Raw genomic sequence first — 26,360 nt, 5'->3', positions numbered from 1 at the left:
AACGAAAGCAACCGGGACTTCGCTTCCCGCTCGCATTGGTAAATTATGCGTACCCCCAGCCAACCAACTACATTCTTCCTTCTTTTGCAGAAGTTGCCAACGCTGCTCATGTTGCCGCCGCTGCTTTGTTTGTTCGACTTGCCAACTTGACGGCACTCCCGATATTTTGCTATCAGCTCCAGCAGCATCAGAGGAAATATATTTATTTAAATTGCATTGCCGAGCAACCGGTCTTGAAAACGCCTTGCCTTTTCCACATGGCAAACAGACACATATTGGCAGCACGTGTGCCAGCCGAAGTTGCTCAATCATATTGGCCGGGCCAACACACCGTGCCGGAGCAGCAAGAAGCCACCATTCGCTTTGCTGGCGAGAAAAATGGCAGCCAAAGCAGAATGCAAATAATTTCTGCTGCATTAAACGCAACCAAACTCCAAAGTCAAACCGAGCAAGCGGAGAAAAATGGAACGAACCCACGTTGCTCTGTTTGACCAAAGTTCGCTAGAGTTTTCTTACATTTTTCTTTCAATTTAAAAACATACATACGCATATTCAGCTGGCATTACCTATAGGGAAAACTGGTAGACCTCTATATGCAGATCGAAAAACAAGATAATCCTGTCTTTCTACTTTACCATCGCCATGTCAAACTAGGATACCCCAACTTTAAAGAGTACCATAAAAATACAGACTGGCGGTAAGTATTATTGCAAACATCAGCGATAACAGCATCGATTCGTGGAAGCTCGATGGATTTTTCCACAGCTGGATGATCCCAGGGCCGCTGGGCTCCCGTAAAGTTCTTCTTTTTATATTTTGCAAGTGCGAATGCCCCGGTTTTAACATCAAGGAGGCAGGAGTGATAGACAAACAGGCGATGTGCTGACAAAGGACAATCGGCGATGAGCTGCAACAGAGACGTGGATGTGGATGTGAATGAGGACGTGGACAAGGACATGGACATGAGCCTGGACGTGTGTAGAACAACTCGTTACTGTCAGCAGCTGCCAATGTAAACACAAGTGGCCAGCCGCAAAAGGAAAATTGCTGGGCAGCGTGAAAAGCGCAGCGAAGAAAACGGAAAACCCCGGGCTGCGCAGGATGAAGGCTCAAAGGACTCAGCTGGCGGACTAGCGATTGGCGCGGAAATCAATTGTTGTTTTGACAGCGACACGGAAATTGGTTTAATGAAGCAAAAATAGATATAAAAAGCCAGCTGACAAAGCTAACAAGCCAAAGGGATGGCCAAGGCGACGGCTAATTAGAGTCCTGCTCCCAGATTGCAGCCACGCCCCCCACCCCTCCTTCCTCCCTCCTCCTCCCTTTTTCTCACCCATCCGGCCCAGCTGCCTTGGTACTTCGTCCTTCGTCCTTGGTGCTTGGCCCGTCGCTGATGATCAAAAGGCTGTTTGATTTATGATGGCAGCCAGCGAAATTAGCAAAGGGGGAAACTGGCTGAAGTGGGATAAAAGTTCCTCGCAAATGGGCAAATTATGCACAGCAACTGGGAAACTCATTTAAAATTCTGCCAGGAATTAAGCAAGGTGAATGCAGGTTTCCCGGAAAAGTGCTTTAGAAACGGGTATATTCTGTGAGTGAGTGTTGCAAAAACATTTGGCATACAAATCGAATATAAGCTTTAAACCAAATAAAATATATACATTTATTTGTGTAGTGCTACTTTTAAAAGTAAATTCCTACAAAAAAAAAAAAAAACATAGTAGTAGCTGGTGGCACAGTAGTAACCTCAAGAAAAAGGAACCGTCTTAGAGTGCAGAAATTAGAATGAGGTTGAGGAAATCCCAAGTGCTTTCCTCCCTCTTCGTAATGAGTTGGAAAATTGGTAGATAAAAATGCGACGAGCAGTTGGGCGACCCAAAAGTGTGTTCATTACTTAAACTAATTACATTTTAAATTAACATTACCAGGCTGGGCAGTAAAAGGCTCATAAAGGAAGGCTCCGAACCGCCACTTCCCTCGTATGTATGCACAGCACGCAGCTAAGAAAGGGAAGGTGTAATGGGAGGGGCGAAAGGCGGAAAAGCGGGAAAGTGGGGAGCGGAAAATGGGAGCAGGCAACGTCAGTCAGCCGGCGACAGTCGAAATGTATTGAAGTCATTACGAATATGGCCACAGGACGTGGGTTAAAAGGCGGCCAGCCAATTCAACCCGCCATTCGCCTTTCGCAGGGTAATGACAGAAATTATGTAATAAAAAGTTACAATTTACGATTGCAGTCCGAACGGGCTCCGGATTCAACGAAGAAGAAGGTGAAGCATATACACAAGAAAAAATTAGATAAACTTAGTTGGGTCCAAACACCGAAGTAGGGTATGCGCAATCTGACCAATCTAATTCTTATTGACAGTAAGTTCTTACAAAATAAAGATATTCAATTTCTGACTAATATTGGACACAAAACATTATGGTTTTTTCTCCTTTTCTCTAGTATTTTTGCTCTGTGTAGACCACGTGACCCAGACAAAGGCAATCGGAGCTACAGGTGCGAGCCGAGGGAATGAAATTGAGTCTGTCCGGGGCCTCTGGATGTTCCTCGCAGCCAGCGAGCGTTCTAGTACAATGAACCGTCATAGATAAAGGACATAACAATGAAGCCGAGGCAGACGTGCGGGTCAGGTGGGCAGAAGGACACCACCAACACAGACGCAAACAGACAGTGGCAAAGGTAAGACGAGGGCCAAGAACATTTGCACCTGCCCGGGAAAATAAGTTATAAACGCAAGACAAAGGCGAACGAACGGATGGAGAGACTGCGGCTCCGGAAAGGGCAGGAAAAATAAGAAATGGCAATAAATTCAAAAACTAAAACAAGCCTTCACTCACCGGGAGAAAAGTATAAAAGCTTTGGTGGACATTATAATAAAAGAAGCATTTCTATAAAAAAATAAATATTCTTTTAAATGTTGTTTTATTTAGACCTAATTTTTTGAACTGTACACAAAGAAAAGGTACCCATAGTAGTTATCCCATTAAGCACAATAATTATTCTTTTTTCCATAAATTTTTTTGCTGTGCAACAATTGGAGCCACAACAAGACCAACTTCGGTGGGCATATGATAAACAGAGTTGGAGCAGACTTGGATCAGTTGGAGGAGTTGGAGTGGCTGGTGCCAGACCCTAATAAAGGTGTCAGGCCGGAGAAAGTTGGCTGGCGTTTGTGAGTTGCCAGCGAAACGTGATTGCAAATTGTAACCGCCAATGGGCCGTAAATTGAAACGTGACTAAGGCAGATAATAAAATGCATAAAATCAGGCTACTCACTGCCGGCAGTGCGGCTTGATGGCCCAAACACGGGGCGCAGACACGTGAAATGGCTGAAACCTCAGAGCGAGAGGATTGTCCTTTGTCTGCATTGTTTGGGGAATTGGATTGGATTTGCCGGTATGTTAGTTCGAAAAGGACGAGCGGTTTGTTTGGAATTTGTCATCAAGCGGATGCCACTTTTGACAGAAGCCCAACAAGCTACAACGATTTGAGTTTGTGGATATTTTGTGTGTTTGGGACAAAGTAACAAAACTGTAAAAAAATATCTAAAAAAAAATGTAACAAACAAATTTTTCAATTTTTCAGTTGTAAATATCTGAAAAAATGTGTTTTTTTTTTACTTAATATGAAAAAACCTTTAAAGACATTTTAATGGGACAACGACTTCTTTTAACCGACCACATAATAAGGGCTTATGTTATTTAAACTTGATTACATTATTCTCCACTGATTGGACCCAATTTAGTCCATTGTTTGAGCTAAGTTTTGGGACCGAAACCACATTAAACATTGTCTTTAGCTTCCCTTTTTATTTTGATTCTCGTTTTTTGGCTGTGCCAAATGAGCACAGCGAAGTTTTAATTAATTCCATAAAAGCAGAAAAAGCCGCAGGCAAATAGGGAAGCAAACACACATTCCGAGGGAGTTTGGAAAAAGAGGGCCAGAGACAAATAGCGATAGAAAAGGGGGCGGGGCTGGGGAAAAGTGGCCTGGCAAACGTAAAAAGCAAATGAAATATTGGCAGTTGGAAAGTCTGTTGAACCTGGACAGGCGAACTGGGAGATCTGAGAAGGGGAAAACAAGGCTCGGGTCCCTCGGAGGTTGTTGCCGTTGTCAAAGTCGTTGTCATGCTAAATACTGCGGCATATTTAAAGAGCAAAAATAACAAGGAAAGTACACAAAAATACGGGAATACAATAAAAGCCAAGCAAAAGCAACAAACAGTTGCAATGCAGGAAAAATGAGCAAGCCAAACTCGAGAGCAAAGCAAATGAAATTGCAAAAGAACAAAAGGAGTTTTGTAAGCCCCAAAGCCATCCGATGGGCTGGGCGGTTTTCCCCGGAAAGCCCACATTAAAATGTTAATGCCAATAGCAACTAGATCCTGAGTGTACAAAGTAATTGAGCCGAAGGGAAAGTAACGAATTGGTTACAAGGTCAGGCTGGCCAGATTGAAAATCAACAGTGAGCTCAAAACTAAACAGTGATGGTGGAGAACGTACATTACGCTTTTAAATTTTACGTTTCCTACAGATTTATTTAAAAAAGCTCTTATATTGCAAATTTAGCTAAGGAAACTCTCCTGACAATACCAAATTCCGCCGCAAAAACAGGAGCAGGAAAGTTGTTGCTACCAAAATAGAATTGAAGACTCTGCGGCAACCGAAGGACCCATTTCAGCTGCAGGAATAAGAAACAGCTCAGGAAACAAACCGAGGCGGGAAAGTAAGAGCGAAAGGAATTTAGGGTTACCACTGCGCAGATTTAATGCTCTTTTTATGGTTATTACTCAAAGTTTAACCGAGATTTTTTATAGATCAACTTGGTGAGACTTAATATCATAGGGGAGACCATTTAATTAAGATTGGATGGTAACTTTAAATGCTTAAAAACGAGATACGTAAAAATCATAGTTTTAAAATATTTTTTATAATAGGAATACGTTATTTAAGTTTTAAATTTAAAACTTCTTTATCTAAAATCAATGTTAAGAAATATCCAATCCACGATGCACTTTCATCCTTTGGGGAAAAGCTCTATTACCCCTCCAAAAAGGGAATGGAGAGGAAAACTTTATAAACATTTTAAGTGCAGTCGGAGCCGGGAACAATGGGAAACCACGGCAATGGGTGCAATGAAACCGAAATCGCACAGAGACACCAAATACAAACACAGATACACAATCTCGGGCAAGAGTGCAGGAGCAGGAACAGTAGCAGTAACAGAAACAGGAAGCGGACTAACAAAGCAAAACGGATGCGGAAATGGCAGCAACTGATGTCTGAAGGAGTTGTCTCCCGACGTCTCCAGCTTCTCGTCCTGGAAGCGAGAGGAAAGTAAAACGCTTTCTACTACCACCAAAAATGTCAAGCTCTTGAGTTCTTTTTTTTATTGCCCCTCTAATTTGCGCACGAGTCGACTAACGTTTGCATTATAATTTTCCGAGCTTTTAATTGTGTCAACAGAAGTGTTTGGGCAAAGTCAGGCAAAGGGGCTTGCTCTTGAAATCCGGGCAGGATGTCACAGTTGCTTAACCTTTAAGCAAATCAAATGGCAACGGGCGGGGAAAATGTGAAAATTACTGCCAAGTCAAGCCTGCAGGCATCAGAGTGACAAATATTTGGCGCATGTGTCGAGCCCCGGGCTTTCAGGCCGTAAAGTACATGGAGCCGGGTGTGCTAGCGGAAAAGTTGAAAATTAAAATTAAATGTTCAAATATTTGAAGGGGGCCCGTCCGCCTTATCGACTCCGTGGCAGCGGGCAAAAGTGTTAAATTGCCGCTTTCAGCGAAATGTCGATTGATACGAGGGTGGGATTGATTCGCTGGTGGCACTACTAATGAAAGCTCTGTCGCCCCTTTTACCACCACCCCTTCCATTTCAGTTTACTCGCCATTTAACCAGTGATTGGATCACATCGGCCCTCCGGCCACGCCTAAAAGGTCCTCCTGCCCCCCGACTATATGAAATTCATGTGAAATGGCACAGCGGGCCGAGTGGAGCCCAAAAAGAGCAAGATTTATTTATTTTGCATGCAGAAGTCCATAAGGAGATGCCCTCTATGAAAAATGTTATTGATCTTTTGTGACTAAATCAGTTAAGACTAGAAAATATTTTTATTGAAAAACAGTTTAAGGTAAATACATATGAACTTATTGTTATTGTTATTCATTGTTGGTTAAAATTGAAGTCTTTGGAAAATGTAATTGATTTAAGGTAAGCAAATTTAATTACTTGCAACAAAATTTGTAAAGCATTCTCAACTTAATATTTATATAATAACTTAATTACTTGCTGAGCTTCTAGCCAACGTAACCGTTTGTAGTTCTGCTTGCCAAATGAGTGTAAAAAATAGCCATTATACGAGCCCTGTGGATGGGGAATGGGGATGGGCCAGAAAAAGAGGACTCTTCAGCCTCGAATCCATCGGGGGCGGTTACATATTCAATAGCTTTTGAAAAGCATGCTTAACAATAACAGCAGAGAGCAAGAGGCAGCAAAAAAAAGGGCGACTCATCGGAGGGGCTCCATCACCCATCACGGTACAAACACACACACACTCAGTCATTTGCATGTCAAGTCCTGGCCTGGGCCTGCCAGTAACCCCTGCCCCTCCCCCTCGTCCCGCTGGCATTAAAAACGACCATGAATAAATTTTAACAGCGCTTGTGTGTTAAAGTATTTAATGCTTAAAGGCTCAGGCCGTCCGGCCGTGCGCCTTAAGCCATGCCACATGTTGAGCCAAGTGCCTGGAAGAATGAGCGTTACGCAGGCACATGTGCGGGTATAGCAACACTGGAAAAAAAATACAATGCCAAGGAATTCTATTTGATCAGACAAATGTGCTATGCAAACAATGCTTGAATTTCGTAATGAAGATTAAATAAAATTCCCTTACAGTCCAAGTACTTTTGCAAGAACTTTTAAAATATTATATGAATAGAAATTTATCAAAAAAAATTCTTAACTTATTTCCACTGTGTATCCAAATGAAAGTACGACTGTAGGAGTGTGTGTAGATGGGAAAGTAAGCTTGAAGGAGTGGGCCAGTGGATGGGTAAGTGAGTAAGTGTGGTAGTGTGTGTGTGGGCACTTGTCACTTTGACAACACGTCGCCATCATCATCACTTCACACCCAAACATTCTCGCCGTTGTCAACGACGTTCGACCGCTTTCCCCGCCCCAAAATCCACCTTCCACGATCCCTTCTCGGTTGGGGCTTCTTAGTGATTAAGCACATAATTGGATTCATTCCGGCGTAGAGCTCGTCTTCTCTCTTCAGAAACTTTTTGATATTTTACGATGCTGTGGCAAGGATTTGTGGTGCTAAGCATTAATTGCCTTGCGGTTGTCAACAACATATGTCGGTTCAGGGCAGATTCCACATTTTCAACCGGCGAACGTAAAAAAAAGTCTCGTAAGGATAGAGTAGCTTTATGATGGTAAAATGAAACCAATTATTATAAAAAATTCTTGGAAGTAACAAGAATACTTGTAACAAAATGAAATCCTTGGGGAATTAAGAGTTGTTTTATATATTTATAAATATCTTCTTTTAGTCTTGAGTATGGTATTAAACGTAAGCTGAATTTACAAAGAAATCATAGGGCTTACAAAAAACGAATGATTACAAAAAATATTAACGTTTCTTTCAGTGAACACAGTATCTAAATTAAAAAAAATTGGTAAAGGTTTGCAGAGGGGAGGATTAGAACAGGAAATGGGGACATCTGTTGGCAGCTTAGCAAAAGCTTAACCCAAATGCGTCCGATTGTCTGAAATATGGCAATTGGTCATCACACAAGGGACCCAGCTGCTGACGAGGCAGTTATGTGTGCGGATTTTTTAATGCCCGGTAACTGCATTATAAATTATTCAATTTACTTAATACAAAATCAATTCTTATAAATTGAAATGAGCTTTGGTGGGGCGATGGCGAAATGATGATGCCATCATCCTCGTCGCTTCATCATCATAACAATCAAAGGGCCATGTGGGTGAGTGTATTACACAATAAACATCATCATTAAATATAATTGCATGAAACAGTTACTCAGTTTCAGTTGAGCTGGAAATTCTGCTTTCCGTCAGTCAGAGAGGGTGTTCTGTGGCTTTTCTGGGTGGTTCTGGGTGGTATTTCACTGGTTGTACGATGTGGAAAACCGCATTTGTTATGCAAACGCTCATTAAAATGTTTCGGCCGCGTAACGCATACGCATTGTTGGGAGAAATGAAATCGCATACAATTTACTTTTTCTCCCCCTCAAATTCCATTCGATTTGTGTGATTTTCAGTTTCAGGTTTTCCTTTTTCCAGCTTCACAGCACGACAACTTTTCTTCTCCACTTTTTGCACCGCTAAAGAAGACATTTTCACCTGCTGCTCTGCACTTTTCTCTCGTTCTGCAGCAAGGCCAAGAAAGCCAACGTTTTTGGGCAATGACACTCTGAATATTTCAGGAATTTCTTAATTGTTTAGCAGCCAGCCGAAGAAAACAAAACAATCCTTCCATGGCCCCCTTTTTTCCCAATCCTTGCGTCCATTTAATAATTCAAACATAATTGTTTGTGTGCTTGCACGCAGCGAAAATATTTGTTATTAACTTTTTCTTTTTTTAAGCATTTATTTATTAAAATCACTTAAAATAATGTAAACTGTTGCACATCAAGATTAAAATAACTAAAAAGTCAAATTGTTTTTTGGAATTTTTCATTTTTTAAAGTGTGCGCGTGAATGTGCTTATATTTTATATATGAAAAACAATTTTTTGCAACGACAATCAAAACGTGGCTAAGTTTGTGCTGGTCCTGCTCTTGGTCCAGTTGAGCAGGACAACTCAGCATGTGGCTTAAAGTGCCAAAAAAAAAAAAAAAAAAAAAAAAAGAAGCACTAGATGAAGCATGAGCAATACAGCGCAAAAAACCCTAGAAGGCTAAGAGAAACACAGAAAAAATAATAAAAAGAAATTGGACAATAAAATACAACAATTTATGGCGTAGAGCAATCCTTTTTGGTGGCATTCCATGGGAAAAGGCGGAGGTGGCACCAAAAGTCGGAATAAGGCGGCAACATTGTTTGCGGTGGGTTGCTGGTGGGTTGTGGGTGGTGGTTGGTGGGTCAGCGAATCGTCATTGGAAACTAAACGAAAATGTTTAGTATGATTTTTTTATTTCACTTTTCTTCTTTTTTCTTGCTTGCCTCCGGCATTCTTTGGTATTTATTTATTATTGCTAAGTTTTTTGCTTTCATATTTTTGGTCCTTTCAGAGTTCGCAAGTCCAGATTTTTATAAGAGGATTTGGAGTCGAACTAGACACCTCGAAACGCTAAATCAAATGTAATACCATAGTAAATTAGACTTATTAATAACCTTCATCTGAAACAGGGTGTATGTATTATTTAGTATGTATTTTTTAAATCCTACTTTATTCGTACCCATTATACGTACTTGGCTTTCGTTTCGCTTCACTTCGGTTCGATTTTCCCGCCCTTGGATTTTATTACTTTTATTAGTTTCCACTGGTAAGTGATGGCTGCTGGGGCTGCCGTTGGGATGGCTGCTGGTAACAAATGTTTAACAAAAGTTGTTGGCACTGCGGGTTTTATTCCAGCTGCCAACGAGATGATTTAAGCGAGACGTGCGTTGCCAGCCCCCGGCAAATGGGTCCTCTAGTGCCAAGGACGAATCCCCAAAACCGAAACTTTATTTCATTTAATTGAAATTTTATGTAAAACACACATTTCGTTTCGTTTGATGCATAGTTTTTTAACGCTCGCAGCGCACAAGCCCCCGCCTACAAAAATAAAACGAATGTGAAATATTTGCAAGTTTTACGAGCGTTGAGTTATGTGGTTTTGCGGCGAGCGTGATTCCAGCTGCTTGACCTTCGCCCCAAAAAGCGGGATAAATTCCATGATTTTTCACTGTTTGAACTGTTTTGGCCACCAAAGCGCAAATGAATTACATTGGCAAGCACGGGAGTTTTATCTACCCCAGCTTAGGGCGTATAAAATGCGCTGATATAAACAAACTGGAACTGCAAATCCTTTTATTTTTACGTTCGAATTGACAAGCCAACCCCGACAGGATTCAGACAGATAAATGGGTGGGGCAAAGATCCGGGAGCCAAGTGCTGGCAGGATGTGTGTTTCGAGTGCTATCATCGCAATAAGAATATAACAAAAGCAAAGGGAAGTGAAGCTGGAAGTGTTGATGGCTGTTGAAGAGTTTCACTTACATCCACTGATTTCCTTTAGGGGAAAGCGAGTTTCCTCAAACAAATAAGCCCCGCGAAACTTCCACGAAGCCAACCCCTCATTTCGCTATTCAAAAAATACTTCAATCTGTATCTCGACTTTTAATTTTCATGAATTTATTTATATTCCGTTTGGTATTTTTCTGCTGGCCATTTACGACACCTTCCGATTTACACATATGAATTAATTTAAATATTTTTGGTTTGTTCTTGGATACTTTCCAATTCACAACTTGACATACTCGTATTTTTCATACAGTTACTTTTTTATCATTACTCATACAAATATTTACAAGGTGTTCAAACACTGCTCACGTGATCAGCGTTTTCAAGTGTTTTCCTATATGGTTACAGTTAAATTTCTCACTTTATTATAGGCTAATTATAATCGATAAAGTGTAGTTTTGTTTTCAATGTCCATCAGCAGTAAAAATGGTTGAATTTGTTTGTATTTTCATTTTTGTCTGTCTTATGGTGTTGTTAAACATTAAATTATCATAGTTATATATAAGTAGTAATAATATAGATCTTTAATTTAACTTTAGTTTTGATCACATGTGTTATTTTCTTTTTTGTTTCTCCCCTCATCTAATTTAAATGTAAAATATGTTCTGAATTTTTTCTATTTTTGAACGCTTTTCACCTTAAAAAAAAAACAATTTGTTTGATTAAAGATGTGTTGCAAAGAGTATGATGAATGGTAAAATAATAAAAACCTAAATAGTTTTGCCTATGAAAATTGTGTGACAAAATTAAATCAGAATATTTAATATAAATATCTATATATGACTATGTGTAGGTGAGTTTGTATAGGTATACGTGTTAAATTGTTCTTGAACAAACGCGCTTACAGTTTTTCTCATTTGTTTTCTATACAATTGTTATTTAATATCATTTCTCGCTTAATTGGTTTGCTTGTTGGTTGCAATTTTGGCGGGTTGAATTTGGTATGGATCTATTAATTATACAACATGCTTACCATTTCTCTGTTTTTCATTTGCATCGCTTTACTTGAATATTGATTAAAAGATTGGTATTTAAGCCTTACAAATGATGCAAAAAATGTGGTTACATTCAATTCGTGCATTGAATTACACTCCATTTTTTTCGGTTGCTCGTTTTGCATTAAACCTTGGCTAATTAAATGTTTAATGTTAATTAACTAATTAAATGGGAATTTCATTTAGGTTAATAACGAAATTAAAAACCCTTTAAACGCACAATGTTTTATAATTAAATCGATTCGCTGCAAAAGCCGAGCCAATAAACGAACGTCATTCGCCATCAGGTCCGAAAAAGCCCGGCAAAAGTCGCGTACAATAATTCAACATTTATTTCATTAACTATTAGCTATATTCCTTGTAAACTTTAATAACTTTTTCATAGAAAAAATACACGATGAAAAATTAGATTTTCCTTCTGTACTAACATTGAGCTTGACTTTTGTGATTAGCCTCGGCTTTGTTGTCGGCTTATCAGTTTGAGGCTAAATGTGCTATTCTTTCGCTATTATAGACTTCACTTTTTTAGCTTTTTTGTGCTATGGATTTTTCTGTTTCTCATCCTTGTTTTTTGCTTGTGCTCTCTTTTTTTCTTGCTAAGACTAGAGCTAGAGATAAAAATAAACATGGCAATGATATTTACACAATGTTGGCTAGTTCTGGAATGGAGGATTGTGGGGTTGGAGGTTTTGGGGCTTTTGTGGGTGGGTGGTGGTCTCCTCTTGCCACTTTGTATTTGTTTATGGGCGATGCCAGCTGCGCTCAGAGTTGAAAGCACTGAGAAAATAACTTGTTTTCAACTGACGATGAGGGTTATTTGTATAACTAAGTAATTTACATAAACAATTTTTAAAGTATTAAATTTAAAAGAAAGTTTTAACAAATTTAAATATGATGAGTCTTAAATTCGATGATTGGTCAGTTTTTAAACTAAATAAAACTATATAAAATTGAATCGATTAATCGGACAAACAGAACTTTAGTAAGAAGTTTTCTTATATTTGAAATGATTTCAAACATTGTTCACTTTTTTCAGTGCTGCGGCAGCAGTTGGCCAGCTGCTCGACTCTGAGCGATTGCAAAATGTCGGCGTTTTTTTCAAATGCGTGTGTGTGAGAGTATGTGCAGCATCATGCCACCCATACATTAACAACACAACAACAATAAGAAAAACAACAACATCAGCTGCTGAGAGGAGGAAAACTTTGTCAATTAACCTAAAACAAGTTTCAGTTTACAACACGTACGCTTGACATAATTTTTTGCATTTTTTGCCACGGAGCTGCCATGAATGAAACGCTATGCATATGGGTGAACTTTACAAATGGAGAAATTATCACGTTCTTGGTCCTTGATAACGACAATAGGATCTGCCCATAATGTCTTCGGCTGGAATTGACTGATCAATGGGTGCCACTCGCAGAAGTTCCATCTGATCGCGTACCTGCAATTAAATCGAGTACATTTCATTTGATTAAAATACCATTAGCTATTATTTATGCATGTGTGTATGTGGCTGGGAGTGTCGACAGCTGCATTTGATTGATGAAAATTGATTGCAATGCGCCATTGCCAAGCTGGCACAACTTACGAAAGTTATTTAGCGTAATTGCCAAAGTTTTGTTTGAATTTTGAAATCCAGAAATGATTTCTTGGAACTTCTCGTGTACTCTTCATATGCCATTAATATTGTTCGCAAGTTTTAGCGCGGAACTTGGGCAACGAAATTGGACTTGGATATTAGTTATGGTAAACACTCTTAGTAAAATTGCGAAATGTATATTTGCATTCGAACTTTGAAGTTGATTAATTGACTTTAGATTTGTCATAATTATTTTTGTACATTTAAACTGATGTGTACCACATTTGTTGGGCATAAATAAAATTATACAAAAATGGTTTTGTTTTTTTATATTTTTTTTTACATAAGTTTTCCTTTAATAAAATAAAATTATATAAAAATGGTTTTGTTGATTCATATTTCTTTTTACATAAGTTTTCCTTTAACAATCTACTTCATGACAAATGCAAAATTTGTGCTTTAGAAACATGTTGGAAAAGTTCATGAATTTCCTACAAATGACTCTCTTAAAGTTCACGATGAAAATTCGTCACCTAACACGAGGTAAATACAAAGAGTCAAATGTTCATAAAGAAACCTCTTCCGCATGTCTAACTTTTGCACACACAAACAAACACGCACTCTTCACACACACACACACACATACACTCATACACTCATACATACAAGCACACCGGATCCTTAAAGTGAGGCCAAAATCTGAATGCCAAAACAGCTCTTATTCCTGGCAAAAGTTGAAGCACATTTAATGCCACAAACACAAAAAACCGAAAGAGGGAGGGCGGAAAAACGAAATAAAATGAGAGAAAATGTTTTGTTTTCAACACCAAACACCTTTTGAGGGGGGCGAGGGGGCCAAGGGGGGTCGATGGGGAGGCTTTGGTGAGGCCTAGGTCGGCTGGTCCCATTTCCTGGGTTTTGTTTGCCATACAACAATCGAATTTACGACTTTTTTATGAGGCTTTATGTGCGCCCTGCCACACAAACAACAATAAAACGTCAGCTTTGGCTCAGTCATTGCACTTTGTGTGCATGACCCACTCGCACAAACAGTCGAGCACAACAACTATGGGAACTTTGAGCCATTTGCCTTTTGGCTAGACTCTTCCGGCCTTTGAGCTGGATTCCGCCGCTCGTATACCGTTCGCTCCCCCATCCCCTCCTGAACCATTCAGTGGAAATGAAAAGCCAGTTCACAGTTACAGTTTGAGTGAAGAGCTCAAAGCGGAAAACGAATTCCCACACCACCGCAGAACAACGCATTTCCCAGAAAAGCAACCCAAAGCCAAATCAATTGCAAGAAGGTCAGCGCCAACACTCACACAAAATCACACACACAAAATCCACATCATAAAGGATTGGCGATTATATAGATTTTGATTGATCATGGCTTAACCTATTTGGATCAGAAAAGATTGAATTGTATCTTAAAATATGACAATTCGATGTTGAAAACTTACAGTACACTTTGAAAAAACCTAAAATCCCTTAGGAAATAATAATCATTTTAAGAGTAAAAGGCATTTATAAGATTATAGTCACTTTTAATAATCATCCTCATTGTTTTTCTGTGTGTCAACTTAATGCACGGTATCGCGCTATTGTCACTTTTCCTTTCCGAATTACAACAAGATAGGATTGACCCCCATTTGAAATCACTTTATTTTCCAGTGCACACAGGGCTTGCGAAAGATATTTAAATGAATTTGTCTCGCACAAATTGCTGCCATTTGCCGGGGACGTTCGCCCTTCTCAGAGACAAAGCCTCCGTTGCCGCCACTTGGGCGATGTGTCGTGCCAAATGCCGTTCTTCGCTCTCGCATTAGATATAAAAGGCTAAAATAAAAGATACATTTACACAAACACAAGCGAGGAGTGGGCAGTGGAGGGGGTCTGAAATCCTTGGCTTTTCTTTTTCCCCGCCACTGCTGCTTTTGTGTAGATAAAAACTGGCGTCGAGAAAATTATCATGTTCATGGGCTATGGCTATGGCAACGGCTCTCCGAACAGATCCACTGCCCGCCTCCCACGCCCACAAATTTGCGGGAATCTTTGTTGTCCCTAATGTCCTTGGGAATGTGTTCCCAGAACCAGTTACTTCTGCTAAATCTGATCGGAATGAATCTGGCTTTGGTCTTTTGCTCCAGAAATGCACTAAGTTTTGAACCGAATTAAAATTGATGCTCCAACGAAGTGATTCCAATCTTTAAAAAATGGTTTTTAGTTTTCAAATAAAAAGTCTTTCGATGGCCAAAGTCTGACACACAGTGGCCAACTTTTAAAAGTTGTTAAAGGGTTTAAAGAAATTTATCGTGTGGTATGCTGTAAATTTAAGTAGTTCGGTTGGCATTGGCTACGTAATTCAAAATGGTTAAAAAAAAACAATTTTCTCATAGAAATTTTTACATAGATAATATTACTTTTAATTTCAAAAAATTTAAGCGAAAGCGTTTAGAGGAACACGCCGCTTCGAATTTTGACCGAGTGCGTGTCCAGCCTAAAAGGGTATTATATAATATATGTGCTGGTCTGAGCTCGAATACATATTCTTGTGAGCATTTGTGCGAGATGGCAATCATTAAAATGGCCTTTTGCCTAATTTCTATGACTTGCTTAATTATCACAGCCATGACCGACCAAGTCCCCTGGGTACACACAACCCAAAACAGCATTAAGCTTCTAATAATTGAACATTTGACCCGCTTTTCGTTATTATTTAATTGCATTACGAGCCGAGCTTTTGGCGACGTCCATAAGTAGGCAATAACGTATTTTATTGCGCCGCGCTGTTCGCCGGGATGGAATGGGTGGATTTCGAGTTCGGTTCAATGAACTGGGGACTCGCGCTGATGCAAAACAAAAGCAAATGTCATTGCGATAAGTATATATGGCCTGGCTTAAATTCCAATGCTCTGGGCTTTTTTGGAGAAAGATAAAAGGCGTTGGGTAACATTTTTAATTACTTTTTACCGCAAACAGCTGGAAAAGGGGGAAGCCAGAAAAAAAACACAGCAACAAACTGAAACGTATTAAAATACAATTCTTAATGAGCATTATGGCCATGTAATAAACAGCAGTAAAAAGGAGTATATTGTATATATGGCTGGTTGCTGAGTGCAAAGCGCAATAAAAGCCCTGCGATTTTAATCAGTCGCGCTGCAAAGTAGGCAATACTTTTGTGGCCTTATTTTTATGTTGTTACTATTACCATTGCCCGTTCGCCCGTTTGCCCGTTTGCCTGTTTGAATGGGGTAAGAACGGCTTGTAATAACGGACATTAAGTATATCTACGTATTATATGTACGCCCTGAACTAAAACTAATTACAACGTAGAGGCTGAGGGGACTGCGCGAGAATATGATTAAAGTTTGCCTGGTCGTCGTCTCTCAGTCAGCGAGAGACAAGGGCTAAATTAAAAAATGCTGCGGCATCTCTTTCTCAACTTGGTCAAAAGGCGGGGTGTCGACTGGGAGGAACTTGAAGGAGGTTTTATAATCAGCAAAAGCAATAAAATCTACGAGCACGACCAGAGTTCAGAGGGGCGTATGATTTATTTTTGTTATTAAATCTTTAAACTGGTCCTGCCAAAGGAGAAACTCGCCAGCTTCTAAGATGAAAGGGGCAATTATTCAACTATTTTGATTTAGAGAGCTTGAATAGTCTGCATGTAAATGGGAATCGATCTATATCTAAGAAAAGTTGATCTTACTTTTTGCCTCCGTTTTTAAAAATAACCAAATTCAATAAATTTTAAGGAAGTAAGGCCCTGTATCTCGAATTTGGTAAAGAAAGCAAGACTCCTGTTTGTAAACTGTAAATAATTTTTTCTCCCTTAGGAGAGGCTGAAAATGACCAAAACACTTGAAAGTGGTCTCTTGAAAAGTTAAAACAAGTGCATCTAAATTGGAACTCCTGAATCTAAATCCATAGTATTTAATTACCATTCCACTCTACCTATCATTTAATTGAAAGCACTTTTTCCATTCAAAAGAGGCAAACACACAACCGTTGATAGGCTGGAGTTCTGCCTGCATCGTTTAGCTGTTCATATACCCATTGATTCATGCATTGAAAAGTCCAGACCCAACTATCCGGCCATTGGACTGAAAAACAAACCCACTTGCAAGCCTTTGAATGGCACTAGCCTCCGCTCGAGTGCCGTTCAATGCCGAGGAGTAACTTCCTCGAGAGGGGCTCCGGGCATCCTGTATTGATCTAAATTGAATGCTGCTTGAGCGTGGAGTGGCCAGACATAGTCATCGTGGAGCAGCAAAAGAAATCCCGAGCCGGGCCAAATCCCAATCCCATTCGCAGGACTTTAAGCTGTATCCGAGAGGAGAGCAGACTGCAAACAAGCCAACCGCATCCTGCAAACAAACTGCAGACTGGAGCTGTTGCTTCGGTTGCGATGGTCAGGCCCGTGTATAAATATCGGAATAAGCATTTGAAAATCCTTTTAAAATTATTTCACAACTTGCGTCTTTTCGACGTCAAGCCAATGTCCTGCCAGTGGTCCTGTTCCCGCTTCAGCTTCTGCTCCCGGCTCCCCATTATCCTTCCCTCCTTGGCTTCCACTCCAAGTATGTGCAAATTCCATTGCAAAGCCACATTATTCCTTTTATCCTTGCGAAAGGAATTTTCCAACTGCAATAACAACGCAGAGAGGAGACCATACCAATGTTCTTTTTCCCGACTTCTTTGTTTGTTTGCCGTGAAATGTGTGTTTAGTTCTGGGGACTGGCTTCGACTTTAAGTCGGTCAGGTACGCGCCTAATACCAAGAAAAAATATCGAAAAATATTTAATACTCTTGCAACGTACTCAAAAAATAGGTTTGTTTATTTCTCCCTTCCAATCTTGAGAGGTTAAGGACCAATATTTTTGCCCCGAAAATTTTATTTCGCTACTGGAAAGACTGCTTTAAAAGCTTTGCAGTTTCCATTACAACTATTGTTATTAATTCCCAATGAAAGGGATTATCTTTCCATCTAAAGTGTTTTGTTCTTGAAAAGTGTCAGTCCCGCTTGGAAAAAAGGAGGAAAAATCATTGTCAGAGTATCTAAGCATTCTTCAGGGGGAAGAGCATTGAACAATAGAAAAATGCCAGAGAAAAGTGAGCAATTTCTGAGTGTTTTTTGCTGTGGACTGTGGACTCACCGCTTCGACTTCCTTGAATACACGTATTAGATTCCTGCCAGCCAACTTGGCAATATCCTCCTCCGACCATTTATCAGACTCGAGCAGGGCAGCAAAAAGATGCGGATATTTGGACACATCCTCCAGTCCTTTGGGCACTCTTAAGTGGAAAGTGGAGAAAGCGTAGAAGGCGGAAAAAGCGCAGAAAGACGAGAAATAAAAAGAAAATAGAGAGAGGTTGAGAGAGAGACCATAATTTGCCAAATGAAATGAAATGTAATTGGGGCTGCAAGAGTCGCTGGCCAAGAGCCGCTGTACTTACAAGTTGACTCCGTCGTAACCAGCTCCAATGCCAACATGATCGATGCCGGCCACCTCCCTAATGTGGTTGATATGCGCTGAAGGGTGGACCGAAAAGCACAAGTTTAAAGATTAATAGTGCACCCACCGAATGACCCACTGGGCCGGAGGCCACCACCTACCCACAACATCCTGCAATGTTGCCTGTCCCGAGCAGCTGACGAAATGCGGATAAAAGGCCACCATAACCAGCCCGCCGTTTATTGCCTGCATTGGAAGTGGAGAGTGGAGAGTGGAATTGGGGTATGTGGATAAGGATTAATGTGCCCCCAGATTAATGTCGCCATAATGGACTCACAATGCGCTGCAGGACATGATCGGGAACGTTGCGGGAACTATTGCAGATGGCGTGCGCCGAGGAGTGCGAGAATATCAGGGGAGCCCTCGAGGCGGCCAGAGCGTCCAGCATCGTGGGCACCGACACGTGGGACAGATCCACTATCATGCCCAGTCGGTTCATCTCCTTGACCACTAGCTGTTCGGTAAATATGGGAATTAAATTAGTTGGGGGATGGGGAATCCTTGGAGGAACCACTCACCTTGCCAAACTGCGAGAGGCCGCCTATGTGCGGGTACTTCCCCGGTTCGTCAACTTTGCAGCAGTCCGCCCTAAAAAAATAAATTTATTTTGGTAAATAATAATCAAATATAGAAGTTAATGATTAAGTTTAGCAACTCAGAGAAAATTATTCTTATTCCCATGGCGAATGGTTTAGTTGAGAACTATATTTAAGTTTTAATTAGTTTTTAGTGTTCCCAGTAAACTCAACTTACCAAGGTGTGTTGCAGGTGTGTGTGAGAGTCAAGTATCTGGCGCCCAGCTGGTAGAACATACGCAGGACACTCAGACTGGTGCCGATGGCGTGTCCGCCTTCCACGCCAATCAGACTGGCTATCTTGCCCGTCCGATGGGTTTGCTCGATTCCAGACGCCGTCGTGACCAGGGCCATGTGGTGTGGATAGAGCTGGACCAGGCGGCGGATCAGGTCGATCTGCTCCAGAGTCAGCTGCACTGCGTCCAGATGCTGGGAGGAGCAGGGGGCGTAGGCGGACCAGAACTGCGCCGAGACCATGCCCTCCTTCAGGCGGCGCAGGTCCGTGTGGCTCCAGGCACTCGACGACCAGGGAGCCAACTCTCGCAGGTCGCCGCCGAAGTGGAAGTCCTTCAGCTGGTTCTTCAGGAACTTGCGGATGTTCCACGGCAGGTCGTTGTGCCCGTCGATGAGGGGCACCTCCTTGAGGACATTCCGCACCCGCTGCATCCGGAAGTCGAAGTCGTCGGCGGTCTTTGAGCCACCGCCGCCCGCCGATGCCGATGGCGATGCTCCGGCCGAGCATCGCAGGATGGGCAGGACGAGCGGGAAGTAGACGAAGGTCAAACAGTTGAGGCCACAAAGCACGAAGCCCTTTGGCAGCTTCCGCGATTTCATTGCCCCCCGAGCGGCGCGGAGCTCTAGTGGAAGAGCACGCAGTCCTCAGCACTCACATTGATGGTGTTCCGCCTTCCAGCTAAAATGAATGGCAAATAAGAGAAGAGAAGGTTAAGACTCAGAGAGAATTTAATATCTAATATCTTATAATTATTTATACATACACAAGACCAATATTTATTTAAATCCCCTTTCTTTTACAACACCATTACTCTTTAAGTACTCATTCCAAATAAGCAATCTCAAATCTAAGGACTTGTTTGTTTGCTTTTCGATGGAGTCCTTTCCACCCAAATCCGGTGGCTCAAAGCGGCCAGGGGGATCGGCTTAGCCTATTGCATGTGCGGGTGGCGTGATTGAGCTATTGAAAGTTGTTGGCAAACAAATGTCATAAATATAACGCCCACGGCTGTGCCACCGAATAACCCCGGCTTCTGACCCCGAACCCAATCCGTGCCCCAAAGCCACACCCGCACACCCACAAACATAAATAAAACTTTTCATATTTATTTCAGAGCCCAACTTCAAATCGAAATCGCGCACAAAATGCATAAAATGCACAATAAAAATGCAAAATTATTTATAGCAAAGTTTTCCCTCCCAATTTTTTTTTTCTTTCTTTTAGCCAGCATATCGCCAAAGCCAAAAAAAAGGTATCATAGAAAATTTAAATAGTTTCCCCTGCTGTTCGGTGAAAAACTTCTGGGAGTGAAATACTTTATCCGTACGGTTTTATTTTGGTTGTGTTTTTTTTTATTCGCATACGACATAAAGTTTGACTTGAGCCTGGCAGGTGGCAGAAAACTAAGCGAAGAAGCCAGGGGAAAATCGAGGGAGCAAAGTTCTAAATATTTCCCCAAGAAATTGAAGCCATGTTTGGTTTGGCATAACGGACCAAGTGCCCAAATGTTTATATATTCTTTGTCCCAGAAAGTGAAATTAAAGTTTTGCCCCGAAACAAGAAAACTAAGCTAAACTACTTTAATAGTTTTCAACGCATAAGTCGGCCACGAAGCCGAGCAACGAAATGGCCAAAATGAAATGGTAAGTTGGGCAAATGGAAATGCATTCCCAACTTGGCCATGTCCTACAGGTTGGGCGTTTTGCATGAGGAATTTCGGCTTACAAAAAAACATTTTCAGAAACTTTTTCCGGTTAAATTCTATATACAATATTTGTGGGTTTCATTAATTCCATAAATAATATCTTTTTAAATCCTCTTAGCTTGCTGAGTAAAGCAAACATTTTATTATTCCAGTGATTATGTTAACACTTGTTACTATTTGTATTTTTCCGTTTTTATTTTCCCCTTATTTTTCCATTTTCATGTGCCAACTGTTGTTGCAGTTCACAAAGAAATAATGGTAGAATCCAGAGCGAGGGGCCAATGGCATTCGCATGTTGATTTTCATGCTCCGATGCTTGCGAACAAAATGAAAACATTTCACTGCAGAAAACTGAGGCGATATCTTATCTGCTTCCGACTCCTTTAGCGCTTCTACTTTTCCTTCCATATTTTCTACTGATTACAGATTCGGTTTCTTCGGGGCTCGATTTTCTGCTTCACCGTAAATATTCCTTTTCGCTACCGCATTGTGCTGTTTGACACAATCCTAAAGCTATCTGGCCAAACACAAATTATGCAAAAATCAACAGAGTCAACGATGAGCAGGAAATGACAACATTGACAAGGGCAACGCGCCACGAATATTTTCCGACATGCAAAACGTGACTGAAACGCAACGCACGAATTATTAATACAACAACAGAAGAGAGGAAGCCAAATTAGACCCAGTTGGGTTAACAGGAAGCAAAGGACGGCGAAGGACGACAAACAAAGGTCGGGTCTGTGAAATCGAAAACGTTTGGCGCTTCATTAAACATTGATGCCTTAAAACAAGCGGCCTGCAAACCGAAATTAAGAGCCACAACATGGGATATTTAATTAAATTGAAGGGTTCTTGCTCACAGCATGCGAAAAGTCAAATTAAAGACAGCAGACATTTAAATTGATCCGGGAACTTCTCGAAATTGCTTTAAATATGTCACAAACACACACAAATTAACATATCATTAATTTAAGTCTGTAGTCTTACCAATAATAATATATACATTTTGTAAAATAATGGTAAAATGATATACAAAATAAATAGAAAATAAAGTATTTCATAAATGATAATTGTGATTTGCATTACAAATTGCTAAGGCCAGGTGGTGTGCCATTTAAGCCCTGTTGAAGAATATTAAATAGGGCTGGGGGTTAATAAATTGTATTCCTGCTGTTCAAAAGTGAGCGGCACACAATTGCAGTCGGAGGACAAAATGGGCGCAAGGATAACTGCGTGCAACGCTGCGTATGAGCAATGTGTGTGCGCCTTCCTTTATTTCATTTATGCATTTTTTGTTGAGTGGCATGCATGGGCGCAGGGACACGCCGGAACGAGCGACGGGGATTCGGAGGGAGATGGCATATAAGGGAGCAGGGCTAGCAGACTGAATCGCACATTTATTGCAACATGAAACATTATTTTGTATGGCCTCAAAAAAATAACGAACGAAGGAACGCAAAGGAAGCGGGACGAAAAAAAGTGTGGGGAAAATAGGGAAAACCGGGCGGGTTTCCACCAAGAAACCGGAGTGCTCGCGTTAGAAAATTGCAGTAAGGAAATGCGATGTCCTCGTTGCAGTTGGAATTTCCATGCAAAGTGGCAAGCAAATAAATATAAAAATGCTTTTCTTTTCTACATTAGTGCACCATTTAAGGAAGTTGCCACGCCCCTACGCCTCCAGATATTGCACGGCGAGTTTGTCGTCTCTCATTTCCATTTTCCTCACAACTCCAGAAGCAGCAGCGGCAAAAAATAAAGGAAACGTGCCGTAAACTACAGCAGACAATCAAAATGCATTCATGTGCGCTTACTTTACGTTATTTATAATCAAACCCCCCAACTCCCCCTCCATTCAGCTCCAAATTCCATTCACTAGCGAATTGTAGCAAGCAGTCGATGCGAAGAGCACCCACCACCCCTTGAAAATATTTTCCGTTCTTCGAGGACTACGAGTTTTGGGAGGAAGGGATTTGTAAGCTCGTCAGGAATGCCCCTCCCGGTGTGATAAGGCTTCCCCTATAATGCTCAAGTCGCTCGAGGCCATACTGAAATTACTTCTACTTTATGCTTATTCAATTTAACAAGGATAATAAAACGTGTCATTAGAGGACTCGGTAATAGCAGCTGATCACATGACCAGACAAAGCCCCAAAGCAGAGGGAAAGCTTGAAATTAATTCCTAGAAGAATATTAACCCACAGCATGGTAGTGCTTTTTTAATATTCAGAGCTCAAATCTAAATTTGAATTCATGAAATCAATTTGTGTTTTGCTAATGTTGGAACGAAAGGTTAGAATATGTTTTCGCTATAATGAGATGTCTAATTATCACTCTTAGTGCGAACCCAACATGCTATTCTATGCCAAGTCATTAACCTAAATTTTAATTTGCCACGAATAGCAATATTAAACACTTTTAAACACTTTTCCATAACAGCGAAAAACATTCGAATACCTTTCAAAACGTACACAAACGGAAACTTTTCATCATGTTTATTTGCATAAATTAATGGAATGGACGCTTCGAGGCGAAATGGGGCTCATATGTTAGAATAAAATAATATTATAAATACAAAAGAAAGCAAATCAAACTTTAACAAGGACGTTCTATGTGTGCTATGGTGAAATGTGTTGTTCTCATACTCCTCTCATTTTGGTTTGTTCGCAAACAAGCGAAACTGAACACAAAAATTCAATGGGTTTTTTTCGAGGGCCGGAAAATGGGAAACAACAAACCGCACAAATACCAACGGAATGACAACCAACCCAGAGGCATGCGAAATGGCCTTAGAATGAATTGAAATTATTTTACAACATTTTCATGTTTCTTGCCATTTGTTTGATTTGCCTCGACCTTCGCTTTCGCTTTCGGGCCTTCCATTTATTGTTTTTATTTTCCTTTTTTTTGTATGCATAATTTATGCTCCAGTTAAGGTCAATTGCAGGCGTAAGAATTAAATGAAGCTCCGAAAAAGTTCTGACCCAAAACAAATCGACATATGTTAAGACATTCCACAAGTAATAAGCAATCGAATCGCCCAACAGATGTCCAAAAAATGAGCTGCAACTATGCAATTACAATACGATTGTTCCTTAAACTTTCCCAATTCAAAGATCGAATATAAATTGATTTTTGCCTGTAATCTGCTTTCCAATCTGAAAATTCATCATAGCAATGACATTCCCAATTTAATTGCACTCTTCTAGGAACAGCACAGATTCCTGTTTCAAGCCACAAAACTTAAACTGCCAGAGACCATAAACACTTTGTCCTGGCTGAGGCTAAAAATGAGACGAGGAAAAGGTAACAAGCATTTATAAATGCCACAACAAAAGCTGGAGAAATGTGAGCCGGAGTTTGGGCTACATTTTGGGTTCAGGGATAGCTCCAGGGGCGTGGTAAAAGGGGGGTCAGATAAAGTTCAAAGCAAATTGTTGCGGAAGGCAGGAATCAACATTATCATCAGCATCCAGGATGCTGCTCAGTCGGTTATAGGATACTCATTCTCATCCTCATTTCGGGCAAATGCAGATGAGGACAAGACAAAACACAGACACAAATCTACAGACGGGGAGGATTGTCTAAGTGTGTGGCTGTATGTGGTGGGGAGGGACAGAAAGAGGGTGTGTTTTGTGTCGCCTGCCGCATATTAATGAGCCAAATGCCACAAAGCCAGGCTAAACGCGCTCTCATCAATTGCTCAATATTATGACTGTGGCGGGCAGAAATCTGCATATGAAACCCATAGTCGTATGTACACTGAATACTCAGCAAAACTCGGGGAAACTATTTTGCATTCTCTGCTGCACACAGTTTTTCGGGTACTTTTTATACAAAGAAGGGGGAAGCCAAATTTAAGCTAGCAAATAATACTAATCCACAAGAACTTAAATGCAAAGGAAAAAATTACTGCATTTTATGAACATAGCGACAAAGAGTTTTTATATTTAATTTAAAATATTTAAAAAATGTTGCTTTTTTAATAAGTTGTTGCTTAAATACACATTTTGTTTTTAAATTTATTAATATTCCTAGTTAAGCTTTAACAAATGCTCTGAGATTAACTTTTTTGATGATTCCTTTTCGATCATAATTTTTTTTAACAATTTATTGGTACGAATCGAATTGTTTATCTGTGAGCATATTAAGTTTCTTACCAAAACTTTTAAAACTAATTAACATACTTAGGAGCTACACGTTATCTTTCCGTTTTTATGCTTTCTCAAAATATTAAGCTGAGACAATCACTGTTTGTGCTTGGAATCTTGGCTCTTGGGCACTCCACTCTTATCTCACATAATTACAATCAGATATTCCGGTTATTGCACTGCAATACGTAACGTAACGTATACGCCGCGGTGTACGCGGGTGTGCGAAGGAGACGCGCACTGAAAATTGGAACGCAACACGTGTGAGGCGACAGGTGCCGAGCGTTTGGCACACAACTCGACCGGCCGACGCACGATTTCGAACTGAAAACTGAACCAGAATCCTCGAGCGAAATGGGGAAGCGAGTGAGGCAGGCTTAAAATCCGAATAAGGACGAAGACACGAGGTGCAGAGAGCAAGTCCAAAAGAGAGCATGGCGGCTACAGATTGGAGCATTAGGTAAGAGTTCCTTTGATTATTAATTTACTATTTGTAATATTTTCTATAATTGTATTTTAATATAGTATAACACATTAGCTTTATGTTATTTCCTTAACAGTATTTAAGAAAAGCTCTCCATTTTCCTTCATCCTTTTTATTCAGAAAAGTGTGCCAAGTGCTTAGTTTATTCAAAACATGTCCTTCCGAAGAGAACTGCTTTCTCACTCACTCAAACTCTCGCGTGGCAAATAAAGGGAAATTCTCTCTAAAATTACCCTCTCAATCAGCTGTTTCGAGTGCCAGGGGGTTGAGTCCTTTAACATTGCAGGAGGTCAGGCATGGCGTGAAAGTCGCTTATCCTAGCTGCTGCTACTGCCACCCCTCGTTTTTGTTGCGCTGCTTTTGGGACGCCTGATGCTGATGGTCACGAAAAATTCATTGACCGCTCCAAGTAAAGCAGGTCGCTAGTAATTAAGGGAAAAATACACCAAATTAATTATTCTTTTTCATTTTTAACAATTAAAAGAGAGTGTTCAGTAAGAATGTGGAGATGTGCTGTTGGCAGGTTGTTTTAAAATAAACATACCACAAGATGGAAAATATATAATTTTTTTCCTTCAAGCTTTTCAGCGATTACTTCAACCAAAGAAATTTAAAATCCTGTTTTTTTTTTATCTATGAATCCATCATAATTTTAAGTTTTTGTTTAAAAGAAATCAGAATTTATAAATATCACATTAATCACTTAATAGTATAATTTGGTTTTACTCATACAAAATCATACATCTTTGAAATAAAATTTTAGGATGCTTTTAGATACTTATTGGCTCTTAGAGTGAGTAAAAATTCAAATTAATTTAAATTCAAACCGCCAAAACTCAAGCAGTACAAA

The 26,360-nt window shown here is 40.4% G+C and overlaps 1 protein-coding gene across 2 annotated transcripts; it reads right to left on the bottom strand.

The window, feature by feature from the left end:
• Positions 1 to 10,356: 10,356 nt before the first annotated feature.
• On the bottom strand, positions 10,357 to 25,328 carry LOC108096005 (dipeptidase 1). Of its 2 annotated transcripts, none has more exons than XM_017197356.2 (8): positions 25,036 to 25,328; positions 19,114 to 19,848; positions 18,879 to 18,948; positions 18,638 to 18,814; positions 18,462 to 18,546; positions 18,302 to 18,377; positions 18,001 to 18,139; positions 10,357 to 12,706 (listed from the first exon to the last, which is right to left on the bottom strand). In XM_017197356.2, the coding sequence occupies exons 2-8, from the start codon at positions 19,767 to 19,769 to the stop codon at positions 12,599 to 12,601; spliced, it is 1,311 nt and encodes a 436-aa protein (XP_017052845.1). In that variant the 5' UTR covers positions 19,770 to 19,848; positions 25,036 to 25,328; the 3' UTR covers positions 10,357 to 12,598. The 2 variants fall into 2 exon arrangements, with proteins under 2 accessions (XP_017052845.1, XP_017052844.1); XM_017197355.2 differs by having other exon boundaries at positions 25,063 to 25,328.
• Between the last annotated feature and the right edge of the window lie 1,032 nt (positions 25,329 to 26,360).

Source organism: Drosophila ficusphila, unplaced genomic scaffold (genome assembly GCF_018152265.1).
Source record: "Drosophila ficusphila isolate 14025-0441.05 unplaced genomic scaffold, ASM1815226v1 contig_791, whole genome shotgun sequence".
NCBI classification, from domain to species: Eukaryota; Metazoa; Arthropoda; class Insecta; order Diptera; family Drosophilidae; genus Drosophila; species Drosophila ficusphila.
This window is presented reverse-complemented; position numbering and strand designations above follow the sequence as displayed.

Excerpts from the sequence above, each read along its gene's own strand:
- LOC108096005 (XM_017197356.2), bottom strand. The coding sequence starts at position 19,769 with ATGAAATCGCGGAAGCTGCCAAAGGGCTTCGTGCTTTGTGGCCTCAAC. Across the intron at positions 18,815-18,878 it reads GCCTCTCGCAGTTTGGCAAG|CTAGTGGTCAAGGAGATGAA; the intron begins GTGAGTGGTTCC and ends TTTACCGAACAG. Across the intron at positions 18,547-18,637 it reads ATCATGTCCTGCAGCGCATT|GCAATAAACGGCGGGCTGGT; the intron begins GTGAGTCCATTA and ends CTTCCAATGCAG.